General features: G+C 36.8%; 1 protein-coding gene across 1 annotated transcript; it reads left to right on the top strand.

Moving 5' to 3' along the window:
• Positions 1-238: 238 nt before the first annotated feature.
• Positions 239-9,996, top strand: Bet1 (Bet1 golgi vesicular membrane trafficking protein). Its single transcript, XM_052173204.1, has 4 exons — positions 239-419; positions 4,730-4,854; positions 7,266-7,322; positions 8,905-9,996. Exons 1-4 carry the CDS (start codon positions 401-403, stop codon positions 9,058-9,060), a joined length of 357 nt encoding a protein of 118 aa, XP_052029164.1. The 5' UTR covers positions 239-400; the 3' UTR covers positions 9,061-9,996.
• The last annotated feature ends 5,588 nt before the right edge of the window (positions 9,997-15,584 follow it).

Genomic DNA, 15,584 nt, shown 5'->3' with positions numbered 1-15,584 from the left:
GGGAGGAGTAACTCTCCCAGGTTAAAGTTGGCATTAACATGAAAAAGTGCCATACTGGAAGAGGTAAAGAACCAGACTCACAGGACAACCACAGCAGCTGTCGCTGCCCTTCCGGAAGCCCCGCCCGCTCCAGACTTAGTTCCTACCACGCCCCTCTCACCCAGTGCCCCAGAAGAAGGAAAACTACATTTCCCAGAATGCAACTAAATCTCATTGCAGGGCGCCAGTATGTGTCCAGGTGACGGCATAAACCGGCGCGGTGTTTAGACTTTACTGATGTCGTGGCGCTCTGAGGCAAAAAGTTGGTGCTCTGAGGAGCCCTGGGACTGAAGCCGAGGTCTGGTGACCCTGGCCCTTTCCTACTCACTCCTCCTTGCCCGCCTTTTTCTCTCCTGGCAGGATGAGGCGTGCAGGCCTGGGTAAGAACAGTGCTGAGTTTCGAAGTTTGGGGACCTTAAGACCTGCTGAGCCCGAAGTAGGGGTGTGGGAGGAAACTGCCGGCTGTCTCTCAATGACTTTGGTGTTCGAAAGCGAGCTGTTTGGGTTCCTTGGAGAAGGTTCTCGTCGTTTGTCCTAGTTCCGAACGTTTTCCTTAAGTTGAATTTAGACAAAAGTTTAACCCCATATGGTAGGTTGCACAGAGTGGTGAATTGATTAGTATAAGTTTTTCTTTCTCTATGTGCTAGTTTGGGGAGTAGCCCCATTTCCCTCCCAAGGCTCGCTGTTACCTTTGCTTTGCTTTACTTTTCTTTTTTTCTTTTTCTTTCTTTCTTTCTTTCTTTTTTTTTTTTTTTAGAAGTGACATTTGGGGAGTGGGCAGTAAGCTTTAATTCCGTTAATAATGATGTGTTAGTGTGATAACAGTGAGTTACAAAGGTAAAATTACGTGTCCTTATTGTTAAAGTGCCTGTTATGAAAGGTCTGGGTCAAAGGCGAGTTACTTGAAACATTTCTGACCTAGACCTTGGCCCACTGCTAGGGCAATAGAAGTTGGTTTTGATGACCTAACACTTGTACTTGTCTTTATGGATAAGGGGAAGGAATAACTTAGTAATAACAGAAAGTAAGTAGAATACTGTTTTCTGGGTCAGAAGTTCTTTTCTCTATTAACCGTGTTTTAAAGAAGGGAGGACAGAGTGCTTGAAAAAAATGTATGAAATATTAAAAAAAATGTTGAAGTTCTGGAATAAATTGGAACACTAAAAACATAGTTTTTCAAAGTTTAAGGTGTTTAAAGCCAGTGAATGGACACTTAAAATTAGGTATGCAAAAATAGAGCCTCTTTTGCAAATCATAATTCATGTCTTGTTATGATTTTTTAATATATAAGAAGGAACACAATATTCATGACAGTGCGGAGACATGGTAGTATTTTTAATAAGGTTGGTTATAGGAATAGAATGTGTGGAATTTAAAACCACTGAAAAATAAGGGCCTTGAAATGAGTCAGTAATAGAGGTTTATAGGGTTATCAATAAAAAGTTGCATGTGAAGGAAGTTGTAAATTTTGTTTTATGAATGCTTGCAATCATTGAAAGAAAGTAGTTCATCTCAAATAACCTAAAGAAACCTAAAGAACTACTTTCAAACAAGATTAGTCATACATGCCTACATTTTTTTCTACCACTAATGACATCAGACATTTATTGTGACACACCATGAGCTTCCCAACACTTCCAGTGTTACGAAGAAGCAGAAGATAAATTGCTTCTGAAGCAGATGACAAATTATGATCCGAGGTGGTGGTAACTTTTCATCCCAGTATGAATTCGACTGATAGTGAATGCAGTGGGGATTTAATGATACATGCCTCATTGTGGACTCCCTGGAGCCAGGGGGAACTTCAAGGATGCTGGCGGCAGTGAGGATTGGGAGAAGTAAGTCCCAGATGAGAAGGTGACCAGACAAGATTCAGGATACTTATGAATGATGTATACAAGAGAGTGTGGTGATGAAGTCACTGTGAGTGAAGCTAGGACCCTGAGGCATTCCAACGATCCTTGTCTATTCAAGGACTTTCCATTTCATCAGTAGGCCCCTGGCCTATTGAAATTTTGTTTGTGCTGTACAATTTTTAATGCATGTAGGTCAGGGACTTGAGAGTAGGTTTCTATCTCTGACTGTATGTTAGAATTACTCAGAAAAATGTTAAATTAGATTTTCTATTAAATTAGAATTAACAGACTAGAGTCTCTTCCTAATTCTTTTAGAAGTGCAGTGAAGAAGAGAAGTAATTATTTGGTTAAGTATGCTTCTCACTTAAATTGGTGTTGAATTATGAAGACTTTTACAAGTACCATTGTGTGTTGACCTGAATTTGAAATTTGAAATAATAGTGAGTCTGATAGGTATTCATATGTAAAACCTGCCACATTACTCATGAGATATTAAATGAATTGGCCTGATTATTGCTAGAACGTGCTTCAAGAAGGAAGTAGAGTGTTTCAGAAATGATAGAGACTGAAGATGAACTTCAAGACTTGCCCTTCTACAGTTCGTCATAGTAATTCATTCTCACTGAAAAACTGGGTCTCAGTTGGAATAGCAACTCTATTAATTTATTTTAGCTTGCGTTTGTTTTGTTTTTCTGTTTGACAGTGAAAGATGATGTGAAGAAAGATCAAATTTGCAACTGCATTAAAAATTTCTGGACCAAAAAAGGATGTTTTTTGGTTCTTAAAAGAACGAAGTGGAAGAACTCTGAAATTAAGTATGAGATCGTCCAGAGGGTCAAAACAAAAGAAATAAAACAAAATAGCCATTAATTTTGGACAAATTCGTTGATGAAGTTGTTCAATGATTAGCTTCATCCAATCCAGAATTATTTCCTATACCATGTGTCATACCCTTAGTCCTTAGTCACATAAAACAAGTTGAAGATCTTAGATCTTGTTAGAGTTAGCACAGAATGTTTTAAATGTTGATTTTAGTTGATGAGTGGGGGAAAATGATTATACTCTGCCCTCCAGCTTTTGATCTGTTTGAAAATATGTATGGAGGACTTGAGGGAGAGCATGCCAGCCAGTGAGTGTGCAGCTGACCCCATGTTTGAAAGAGTTAACATTTTGTTGTGACTTTTGTGGTACAAGGAGAAGTATAGGTGTCTGGTCCATAGAAAGTACACATTAGGTGCAGGAGAATAGAGAGGCAAGAGACGCTCTGCTATTGACAAAGTTGGTTAACAGTAAAGGAAAAATGCCCTTTTTAGTTCATTTATAAGTATTTGCTTAAGTACTTTTGGGTGCCTGTGTACCTGTGTGTGTATGGAGATCTAGAATGATAAATGAATAAATTTAGTTTATGTTCGTATAGTTCAGTGTAGAGGTCGGTGGTGATGTTATACCATCAGAGCTATAAGGATTCAAGAGTTTTGCTACTTCAATAAAGGTAAATTGTGCTGTGCTTTGAAAGAGTTTCTTATTCATACATAATTGTTCTTCAGCTATGAGACTTATTGCTACCCTCTCTCTCGGTTGTCACTATAATTCTTCTTACTATCATTGCTACTGCATTTGCTGTTTGAGCCTATGGTAGCCTATAACTTTAAGGGTATCCCTTTCTATCTTCCTAGGTCATTAGAGAATCTGCTTCTAACCATAGACAATCTAGTCCCTTTAATACATAGTACACTCTTTTGTCAGTCACACTACATTAAAGTTTGTGGGCTTTGTTAAAACTTTCAGTTCTAGAGCCATCCAACAGTGTGGATTCTCAATGGCTGACTGAGACCAAGGAGCCACTCTGTTGAGAAGCTCATATCTGAGAGGGCAAAAGATACCAATTCAGTGTCCTGCCGTAGCCGTGTTTAATTTATTCTCTTAGTAATACTGAATGATTTGGGTCACGTTCTTCCACGATTCTCTTTATTGTTTATTCTAAGGGATCACTCTTCTTTACTGTGTAGCTTGCTTTCTTCCTTTACAAAGAAAATGATGACATCAGTTTATTAAAACTTGAAGTGCCCTCAGTGCCCAAACATTTATGTATGGATTTGTTGCCTAATATTCATTGTACCAGTTGTTTCTCCGTGATTGCTAAGTACTGTAGTAGACAATAATGGATTCTTCTATATTCCACATTATCTCCTAGAATGCAAGTTATGTAAAAATAGTAGGGAAATGGATTAGACATATGGCAGCTTCTCAAATGCAGGTTGGAAGATGAGTGAGCGTCTTTGGACTCTCAGCTAATGGCTTCTGCACACCACTGTACCTGTTCCCCAGGCTTTCACCTATGGCCCTCTCTTCCCTTACTTATTTGGTTTTCACCATTTGCTTATTATAGGAGAAAGGTGCTAGGAAAATTCTACCATCTTTCTGCCATGAGAACCCTCCCCTCCACATTATCTTTCTCCCTTTCCTCTTATAACCAAGTTTCTCTGTTGGGTAGATAGTGCTATGTTTATGTCCTTTATTAAAACAAATTTTTAGTGTGCAACAAAGTCTTCCAAATATTCTTGCATATCTGTGCCTGTTTTTAGTGTTTTTTAAGTAATCAGTAAATGATCAGTATTTATTGAAGAAAATGCATACTCAAAAGAGGATGTGAAAAGAATTGCTGTAATATCTGGTTCTGATTTTTAGCAGTTGATTTACAGTGTTGCTATAATAGATGTATGTGTTCTGCAATACCCTCCATAGGTCTTTTTCAGCTTTTTTTTTTTAATTACTAAGGTTTAAAAGTAGCTTCTGTTTTTGTAGTCCTACTTGTGTGCCTCTGATCCTTGTAGGTGATGGAGCACCTCCTGGCAGCTATGGCAACTATGGCTATGCCAATAGTGGCTATAATGCTTGTGAAGAAGAGAATGACAGACTCACTGAAAGTCTGAGAAGCAAAGTAACAGCTATAAAATCTGTAAGTACAGAGCCAGTGCCATTCACATTGTAACTCGTAGTTTTGAACTTATTGTCATCACAGGAAGTGACTCATTCCAAAATGGTGCACTGAGGTCAAAGTGCACCAAAAGTTCAGACCATTGGTTAAATAAGTTAGAAGTTGTGGCAAGTTAAAAGATATGGTATTCTTGCTTAATTTTTTTCTCAAACCATACCTAGCATAATCTAAATTGTACTATACATTATATGCTATAGTTCCAATGGTTCCAGGCATGCTTTCTGTATTATTTTAGGTTATAGAAAATAATAACTTGTAATTTTTCTCCATTTGTTATTGTAGTAAAGAGAAAAATAAAATAATTAGCCTAGACTTATAATCAAAGAAATGTCATATTTTGATAGGAAAATATTAAATGTGTATATGTATATTTGATTTGGTACTATGGTACTGGCATGTTGTAAAATGTAAGGAATATACAGGTAAATACATTTATATGAATAAAAGAGAAAATGTGCTAGAATAAGAGAACCAGAGAATATTACCAAGTAGGTTGAATGTTATAAAGAAGAGAAGAGAGAAAATGTGACAGCTGCAAGAACAAGAAATTTTAAATTTATTCTCCAATAATTTCATTGGTCAGATCATTGGGGAATCCAGTGAAATAGCCCTTCCACCCTTTTCTGCTAGTGGCTTAAAATATAATACTTAAGTCTTTCTCACTTCCATCTTTGAGCCTCATTTGTCTTTGGGCCTTCTCATGTTTCTTGATATGACCCAGACACTTATGTGTAGACCCCTGGGAGGATCCCTGATCCTGCCTCAGTTCCCCCTGATCTTCATGTTGTCTCAGCTATTGGCAGAATTTCGCTGAAACCCATCCTGCCCTCTGAGAAGTCTTTGGATCCTCCTGTTACTGCTCTGTAGACTTATTGCTCTCTCTATATGCTCTTCACACAATGGCCTGCCCCTCGGGGCTCTCCCTGATATATCCAGAATGCATATGGATTAACGGCCACGCAAATGAGAGTTCTCTTTTGTACTCTGCATACTGCTGTGCCCCTATTCCATGGTTTTAAAAAATCAAACTGCCTTTGGCACTGTTGCCATCTTCCTTCTTGCAGGAAGAAGATTCCAGTGCTTTTTCTGAAGATTCCTATGCTTTATCTCAGTACTACAACCAGTGTTGACTCATTCCCTATAAAACAAAGATTTGTGACATTCAGTGTAGTTCCTTCTCAGCAATACTGAGTAAACTTCCGTTAAAGGAATTATAAAGATGATTTTAAAGTGTGTCATTGATTTTCCATGGCAATAAACATACTATATAATTGTGAAGCATGCAATAGAAGCTCACATTGTCACATGTAATTGGTATTTAATATCAGTCTTTGGGAAGTTATATTCAGGTTGTACTCAAAATAGTGTTTTGATATATGGTAATATTTCCAAAATCATCTTAACTAAAATGATTTAATCTATGAACCTAATAAGATAGACTTTTAAAAAATTAGTTAAATATTGGGAAGGACATAAAATTGAATGTCTTAAACCACAAACAAGGGAGAAAATTCCTCTGTGCTTGATTAGTGCAATTCTGTGTTAGAAGAAAGCTGTGATATGCTGGAGATTTCATTCCTTGTCATGAATGCCATGGTCAGAGTATTTGGGTAGATTGGGGTGCCTGCTTTTTCATCTGAGCTGATAAAGGAAGGAAAACCTCGTCTGATCTCTATAATATTAGTACAATTTCATAAAAGTATTATGTATGCTTTTCACACAGATTAAATTTAGAAGAACCTTTATGGTTACAGAAAGTTTTAGTAACTGTATTTAGTCAAGTGCATTAGAACATAAACCTTCAGTGACTTTGTTCTGTAAGTTATGAAGTATAATTTTGCATAGCAGTTGTACTTAGTTATATTGTTGTTTGACATGCTCAGATTGTATATAATTTCTATTAAAAGCAAAAGTCTTTAAAATAATAAATCTAGACTTAAATTCAAAGAAATGCATTATTTTTAGTGGACTATTAAAATATATGTCTGCATTTGAACTGGTCATGTGAATGCTTGAATTGCTAAAATATAAGAAAGAAATACAGATGAATATTTTATATGATGAGACAGAGAAAGAGGGAGAGAGAGGGGGAGAGAGAGAGAAACACAAATTATGCTGGAATAAGAGACAGGAACGGAATGTGGGCATGTTAACATAGGGGGTGAATAATATGTGGAAGATGAGAGAACAAAATGTTCATTGTTGAAAGGTGAGAAATTTTCCAACAATTTCACTGAACACAGTACCAGGAAAGAGTATATATATCTAGAATACAGTTTTATCTGAGAAATTAAATGTGCTTTGCCACTTTGACTTTATCACCTTTGAATACCTTCACATCAGCAATAATGTATATGCTTTCTTCTTCGTAGCTTTCCATTGAAATAGGCCATGAAGTTAAAAATCAAAACAAACTATTAGCTGAAATGGTAAGTCATTATGATTTTTAACTAAGAAACTTTCCCTGATGTTTTCAAGATTAGTCTGTTCACCAAGGATAATGAATTTCCTTTTTAAAAAGCAGTCTTGTTAACAACTTGCCTTCAAAGTATCTTCAGCTCCCCTGGCACCTTCTCTCACCACACTCCTCATCCCCTCCCTCTTTATTTCCATCCAGCTTAAAGCCAGGCGCTGACACTGTTCATCCTGTGGATTCCGCTCCATTTTAATCTAATGAGTTTACAATGTCTATCAGATGTATTTTCCATTGTTCTTGTTCAAGATATAAATAAGTGAAGATTGAAGCCAGTGCGTTTTATTTAACCCTGGGTTTAAAGCACTGTTGAAGTCTGAAGGCTAATGGAGATTTTGAGTGGTTTTAGAAGGCTTAATGGGCAGAACACTAGTAATTTATTAACCAAGCAATCAAAAATCACTTTATATCCAACCAACTAAATGCTTTTCACTTAACAAACTGCTTCAGCTTTATTTCCTTAGGATTACTACTGAACAAATCCCTTGAACAATGTACTGAACAAATTGGAGTAGCCAGGGTCCATTTATTTCTAGTCTAAAACAAGCTCAAGAGCCTATGCCTTTTCTTCTCAGCAGGCTTCCAGTCATTAATGCTAACTTTGGATACCCAGCCTCTCTAGGCCTTCCTTTGTTTCTTTACATGCATTCAAAAATGACTATCTGAAAGCAAATATGACATTGAAAGCAGTGTTCTTTGAAAAATGGATATTCCTGTTTCTTTCTTCAAATAAGCCCATTCACAATCTCACAGAGAGGAGCCCAGGCATATACAGTTTATGAAAATGCATCCCAAGTGGCTCTGATACAGTGACTCCTGTGACAAAGCAAAGATTTCAAGTGTATGAGTGTGTGGAGACTAAACTATACAGAGCCCCATTGTGTTGTTTCTTTTTCATCTCAGTATATTGAAATTTTAATGCAAGTGCATTATTTCTAATCTGTGCCTAGTTTCCTCTTAAAGGTTTTCCTGGCTGTAATTTAAGTTGGCATTTTCATATCTGTATTTAAATTCTCTCTGCTTGGTCCTTTGTCAACATTATATTCTCTTAACACTAGTAAATTTTTACTGTTTTTCAAACTCATGTGTCTAAACAAAGGCTCTACCATCTTCTGTGTTAACTGTATTAAATTTTAGATGAAGTTCTAGTATCTAAACACTCACACATTTGACCTTGGAAAAATAAATAGTGCCTTAACAGAAAGTGCACAAAACCTTGCTTGATAGCACACAAACTCTTCACCTTTATTGTTAATGGCTTTTCATCCATATGACTGGAATAAGAAAAATCTAAATCATTTGCACTTTTTAATTATGCTTAAGAACTGAAAGAAATGCTCATTGGAGGACGAAGGAGCCACTGAGAGAACTGCTCTATTTGCATGGAGCAATCATGCTGATTTCCAAGCTAATAGATACTTGAATTGATTAAACGTACAGATTATCTTTAAAAATACATACTAATAACAGTATGTAAATTGTTTGAATGTGAATGTTTAGACTATTAGAATTTATTCCGATTTCCTTATTTCTCATAGGATTCACAATTTGACTCTACAACTGGATTTCTAGGTAAAACCATGGGAAGACTGAAGATTCTGTCCAGAGGGAGCCAAACGAAATTGCTGTGCTATCTGATGCTGTTTTCATTCTTTGTCTTTTCTGTCATTTATTGGATTATTAAACTGAGGTGATGCAAGTTAGTTAACGTGGTCTTTAAATTTGATGCATTAATGTCTTGGGGTACCTATTTGATCCCCAGCATCCCAACATTCCTAATGGGCATCTCCATTGAAGATTAGTGGAGTTTTCCTCTTTCAAAAATCATACTATATCATATAATGTTCTGAGTACTGTTCCTTATTGACTCATTATGACCCCCATTTTCAGGGGTATTGAGTTAGCTTGGAGTCAGTGTGACTGTACCTATCTATGTTTTCCAGTCTGAATAAATATGACTGCCATACCCTGCTATACATTAGTGTAACTTTCTAAAGCGTGGGAGAGCAGAAGAATGGCAGAGACGCTGGGGTCAGCCTTTGGGGGTGTTTGCATGGTGAACGCTCGCTTCCGTTTGTCTGATTTTACCCTTGCGATGACGGGCTCTTTGCTTGGTACCATGTAGGGCCATTTGCTTCCCCCTACAGTTTTCTTAATACATTTGTCACATGAATTCTTTGTACAAGGACTTCCTTCAGTAAAGCTATTGATGCATTTCTACTGGAGCCTAATACATATGTGTATCAACATAGATATTATTTTATATTAATGATAAATTCTGCGGACTTACTTTGTAATAGTTTTCTGATTTCTAACTGCTTAGGTGGGCCATTTCATTATTATTTGTGTCAGAATAATGTGAAGTTAAGTGCTTGCTAACTTCTGACTGGAAAATTAATTGCCTTTGTTTTACTATATGCTCAAAATAAGTGCTGAAAATATGTAGACTTTGAACCCAGAGTTCAGAGGATTGTTACTCAGCTCCATTTTATTGGCTTACAGAAATCAAAACATAAGATGGATTTAAGTAATAAAGAAAAATACTAAAATATTATAAAACATTCTGTATTGCTCTTATTTTAGAAATTTACCTATTTCTAGGTTCAAAAATAAACTTTTATTGAAATATGTTTATGGCTTCTTTAAGTGTTGTATATTCTTGGTATAAAATCTAATATCCCAAAAGCTCAGATTCCAAACAAAATAAATCAAAATTAATATTTGTGTTAAATCAGAACAAATAAGAAAAATTTTAGTTGCAGCTTCAAAATCTTTTAATTCTATTTCTACTCAAGAGTCTCTCCCTTTGGGCTTGAATGAGTTTTCAATTCGTTTTGCTCATTTGTAATTCCTTATCAGGTCAAGACCATTTGGTTGGTTGGTTGTTCTGGTGTACCATTTGGGCCTCTATGTACAGGTTACAGACACTGAACTGAATGCCCTGAAGTGATTTGAACGGACAGGGTTGAGATGTAGGGAAGAAGCACTAATGTGGCTTAACGTCCTGTGTTATGGTCACCGTTCTTCTGCACCTGCTTGAGGGGTGTAGCCTCTTTTTCTTCCTCTGTGCACAACATAGAAAGAAGTGCCTGACCTTCCATAGGAAGTGTTACCCCGGTGCACACTCAATACCTGTTCATTCTTGTCAAAGTCAGACAGTAGTCTGATTTCAAGCCTTGAGATGCTGATATAACCTCTAAGCAGGTATTTTCATTAGGCATTCAGAGTGACTCATTGTTTCAAAACCTTCTTAGCTGTCTTCTGCCTTATACGACATTATCACTTAAGGAAGGCTCGGAAGTCACCGTTAGTAATTTAGGTTGTAGTTGGTACTTAGTGGAAACAGCAGAAGTCACATGGGATGAGGGAGAAGTGATTCTCTTACAATATCTGTCTAAATAACATTTTTATTTTCATGGAGAACTACATCTGAGACTTCCTATCAAACCATAATCTCTGTGCTGAGATAACAGAGGCAGGGAGTCCTCCGGAAGTACTGGCCTGCATGGCTCCGCTCAGGGTCCTTGGCAGGTATTCTATTTCCTTTTGTTGGAAACCCTTATGAAAGAGCATTCTTGTGAATCTGATGTGGGGAAAAAATAAAACATGAAAAAGTTCTGTTTCTATGTAATAGTATATAAACTCACCAGTTTATAAATAGTTTATGAAATAGTTTATAAACTTCTATGTCTTTAAAAGACAAGTGCTATTTTGGAGAAGCTGGCTGTAATCATAGGATTGATAAACTATTTACATAATCTTTATTTGAAGGTTCTAAGACTAGAAGGTGTTTGGGTGGTGGGTAGGACACTAGCTATCTCATATTTTACTTAGTAAATTCAGAAAGCAACTTCTAGAAGTTCCAAATGTATGTCAAATTGTTTCCTAAAAGATGTAGTTAGTCTCCTTAATTCATTAGATGTTGGCCTTTAGAAATGTGGAAATCAGTCTGGAGGTTCCTCAGAAAACTGGACATGAAACTTCCAGAGGACCCTGCTATACCTCTCCTGGGCATATACCCAAAGGATTCCCTGGCATGCAATAAAGACACATGCTCCATTATGTTCATAGCAGCCTTATTTATAATAGCTAGAAGCTGGAAAGAACCCAGATGCCCCTCAAAGGAGGAATGGATACAGAAAATGTGGTATATTTACACAATGGAATACTACTCAGCAATTAGAAACAATGAATTCACAAAATGTTTAGGCAAATGGTTTGATCTGGAAAATATCATCCTAAGTGAGGTAACCCAATCACAAAAGAATACACATGGAATGCAATCTCTGATAAGTGGATATTAATTAGCCCAGAAGCCCTGAATACCCAAGGCACAAATTGCATAACAAATGACTCCTATGAAGAAGTATGGAGAGGGTCCTGATCCTGGAAAGGATTGATCTAGCATGAGAAGGGAATATAAGGACAGAGAAAAAGAAGGGAGGTGATTGGAGAAGGGATGGAGAGAAGAAGGTTTATGGGACATATGGGGAGGGGGGATCCGGGAAAGGGGAAATCATTTGGAATGTAAACAAAGAATATAGAAAATAAAAATATTAAAAAAATATACCAAACACTTGCAAATAATAAAAAGTATAACTTATTTTTATAGGTCTAATAGGCATATGAGTGAGAAGGGATATACTATATGTTATTGATGTCATGTAAATTACTATGCACATTCTAGAATATTTGAGCTGAGAATAAGGGAAATCTGACGCATGGTATTTTGATGCAGAGCTAGAGGCATGGAGAGCCGTGACCCCTTGCATCCTTGTAAAGCTTCTGGCTCTACAAAGCTGGCTTTTAATGATCTCACTGCTTCTACATATAAATAGATAGATACTGAATTTGCTTAGAAGGTTGAAATAGTGCTTGGTAACTGGAGCTGGTCATCATGCTGTACTGACCAATGAACTTACTGGCAAGTTGAACCGCTTCAGAGTTAAACCTAAACCAGTGAAGTCACCTTGCCCGACATAAACCCCAGCTGTGCCCCACATTCTAATTTCAAGCTGATGACCCTTTAACCCCTGTATTTGTGAAACGAGTCAAAATCATATGTAGAAAGTAGTTTCCTCTGAAGCTTTGTGTGACAATGGAATGAAATCCCGTTTGAAATGGTCTGGCCTAGGTGCTTGGCACTGGTTCCTTGTTGAGGTTCTTAGGATTCTTCTGTGTCACACAACCTCACGTGTGCTGATGAATTTGGGCTTTGTCTTCCCACTCTAATGCCAGTAACAAAAGGAACTGCCTTTTCTAGGTGTCTTCTGCAATTTAGTTCATTTGGGCTCCTTTGCATCACCAGCAAACTGATGGAATGATGTTTTCATCCACAGCCTGATTTGAGTTACTAGAGTAAGAGTAGACCTTTCAACATCGAGAAACAGAAAGAGAGAGTTGCTGACTTGTGTGGTGCCAATTGCTGCCAGTATTTATTTAATATTCAAGATGAATAGAAAATTAGGAATACACGTTTCTAACCAAACAAATTAAACATAGTAGGTCTGACTTTAAAGTTCATGTAAGCTTAATTATAATCTTTGAAACTAAAGTCTTATTAAAATATAATGACATTGTGTATCTTAAGAGTATATGTCCTACAGATTTTATGACACTTGAAACTTAATGTTTTTAATGAACTAAGTCGACCTTGCAGGCTTCAACAAGTGTCAGTACTATTCAATTTTATATAGTTGGAATGTATGTGCATGTATGTATACCTGCTGTGCTTTCTCATGTAGCTATTCCTGTGGTAATGGCTCATAAGAATGCACAGCTGGATATGTATGGATTCTTTGATAGCTGTAATGAATTTCGAGAAAAACACAAACATGAGACAACATCTTTTCAAAATTCATATAAATGCAGAGAATTTTACTTCATTGATTTACACTTTAATATAATTATTATTTTTTCCTGAATTTTGTCAGTAATGAATAAGTAGAGCTAGAAGCAGATAACTTATTAGACTTCTGCATTATTTGGTAACCATTTGTTTTAGAGCACTCAGAATAAACTCTTCCTTTCGAGGAAAGTAGATGAGTGTGAAATGCAGTAGAGTGTTTCAGAAAAAAAATTATTGAAATAAAGTGCATAGGACTCCACAGATTTTATGCTTGGGTGTTTAAAGGGCCTTTTAACATTTTAATTTTGCACTTAAATATTGAAAGATATTAAAGGCAAGTTGCTGGTCTTTACAAACAAAACAATTATAAAATGTATGACAGTGGAGAAATCAGCTAAAGAGGTTCATACTGTTAGATTACAACTCAATAATTAGTGGAGTATCTTCTAGATTATTGCTTTAAAGACAAGCCAATTTCAGAGCAATATGTGCTCGTCAGCCTCATTAAACTCTCCGTTGCACTTATTTCTCCTGACTAAATAATTTGGACTTAATTGTGTTATTTCTACAATGGAGTTTTAAATTTTTTTTATTTCTTCTCTTATATAGTACATCTTGACCACGGTTTCCCTTTCCTCCCCACCTCTGATCTCCCCTCTCCCCACTTCCCCCTCCTCATTTTCCTTTCAGAAAAGGGCAGGCTTCCCAGGGATATCAACCAAACATGGCATATCAAGTTGCAATAAGACTAAGCCCCTCCCAACAACCCAGCGGGGGAAATAAAGGATCCTAAAAGAATCAGAGAAAGCCCTGCCCCTGCTGTTAGGAGTCTCACAAAAAGACCAAACTACACATCCATAGCATATATGCAGAAGACTGGTCAGATCCATAGAGACTTCCTGATTGTAGGTTTGTACTAGGTGAGCTCCTATGAGCCCTGGTTAGTTCATTCTGTGAGTTTTCCTGTGTCCTGGATCCCACTAGGGTACTGGCTCCTGTAATTCTTCCTCCCCCTCTTCTGCAGGACTCTCTCAAGCTCCACCTAATGTTTGGCTGTGAGTCTCTACATCTGTTTACATCAGTTGCTGAATGAAGCCTCTCTGATGACGACTGTGCTAGGATCCTGTCTACAAGTGTAAACAATATCATTAGGAGATGATATTATATATCATTTAATATAAATATATATTACATATAAATTACAGGAATTGGCCCATTCAAAATCCATATCCTCTATTACTATGAGTCTTAACTAGAGTCACCTTGTAGATTTCTGGATTTTTAGCTCATCCCTGAGATACCCCCCAGGTCCATTTGTCTCTGTGAGTACTTTCTGTCCTCCCTGCACCTAATACCTCCTGTTTCCATTCCCAGCTACTGTCAGTCCACCTGTGGTATTTATTTCCCCTTCCTAGGGACATTCATGCATCCTGCACCCTGCCTTGTGCCATCCTTGCTACTGCTTAATGGTAAAAGCATATACTGCTGTCCCAGAGCACCCAGGTTCATGTCCCAACAGTCACATTCGCTCCAGAGAGGGTCTGATGCCTCTGGCTTCTGAGGGTACTTGTATTCATAAGCACATTTCTATAACACACAATTAAAAATACCAAAAGTCTTAAAAATGTTTTTATTGAATTAAAGAAAAAAATCTTTGACATATTCCAGTAAAGGGACTTTACGTTGAATACTTATGATTTCTGCCAAGATTTCAGTGCCATGGTAGATGCCACCACATATTTGGAAAAAAAGTTAATGATAGGCATAGGCTAATAATTTCTACTAGAGAGCATATCTTTATTTTGTGCTCTAAAATTCCAGTACTGAGCTTCTGCAAGACATGTAATTAAAAGGTGATTTGGTCAATAAAATAAAATTACTAGCTGAGTTTTAAATTTTTAATATTGGAAGAATAACACAACCATTAGGTTAATTGGAGTGTAAACTTTTTGCTAATTTAAATTTTTTCCTATATTTTTCTCATTTATAAAGCTGAGAGTGTGGGTTAAATTGAATGTCTTGTTGTAGGGTCAAGAATGGGTGTGATTTAAGCCCAGGGGCAGAATAAAAGAAGGAAACTTTTAATATTCTTTCTTTTCAATCAAAATTCACATATCATGATTAATGACTACAATGACCCAAGTTGATCCTATAATTAATATACTTCATTCCAGAAAACTTAGATATTTTTCCTTTTAAAATTGGCACCCTTTTTTTTGTTCTATTTCTAAATTATAAACTTCGCTGCTGGTCATAACTAAGTTATCTGCATTTCACTCACAATCCAAGAGTATGATGTGGCATCCACTTTTCATAGAGTATTCTGGGTCCACTCATTTGCTAGAGCATTTTGCTGGCACACTGATTAAG

Source organism: Apodemus sylvaticus, chromosome 2, assembly GCF_947179515.1.
Source record: "Apodemus sylvaticus chromosome 2, mApoSyl1.1, whole genome shotgun sequence".
Classification (NCBI taxonomy): domain Eukaryota; kingdom Metazoa; phylum Chordata; class Mammalia; order Rodentia; family Muridae; genus Apodemus; species Apodemus sylvaticus.
The sequence above is the reverse complement of the archived record's forward strand: the minus strand, read 5'-3'. Positions and strand labels throughout refer to the sequence as shown.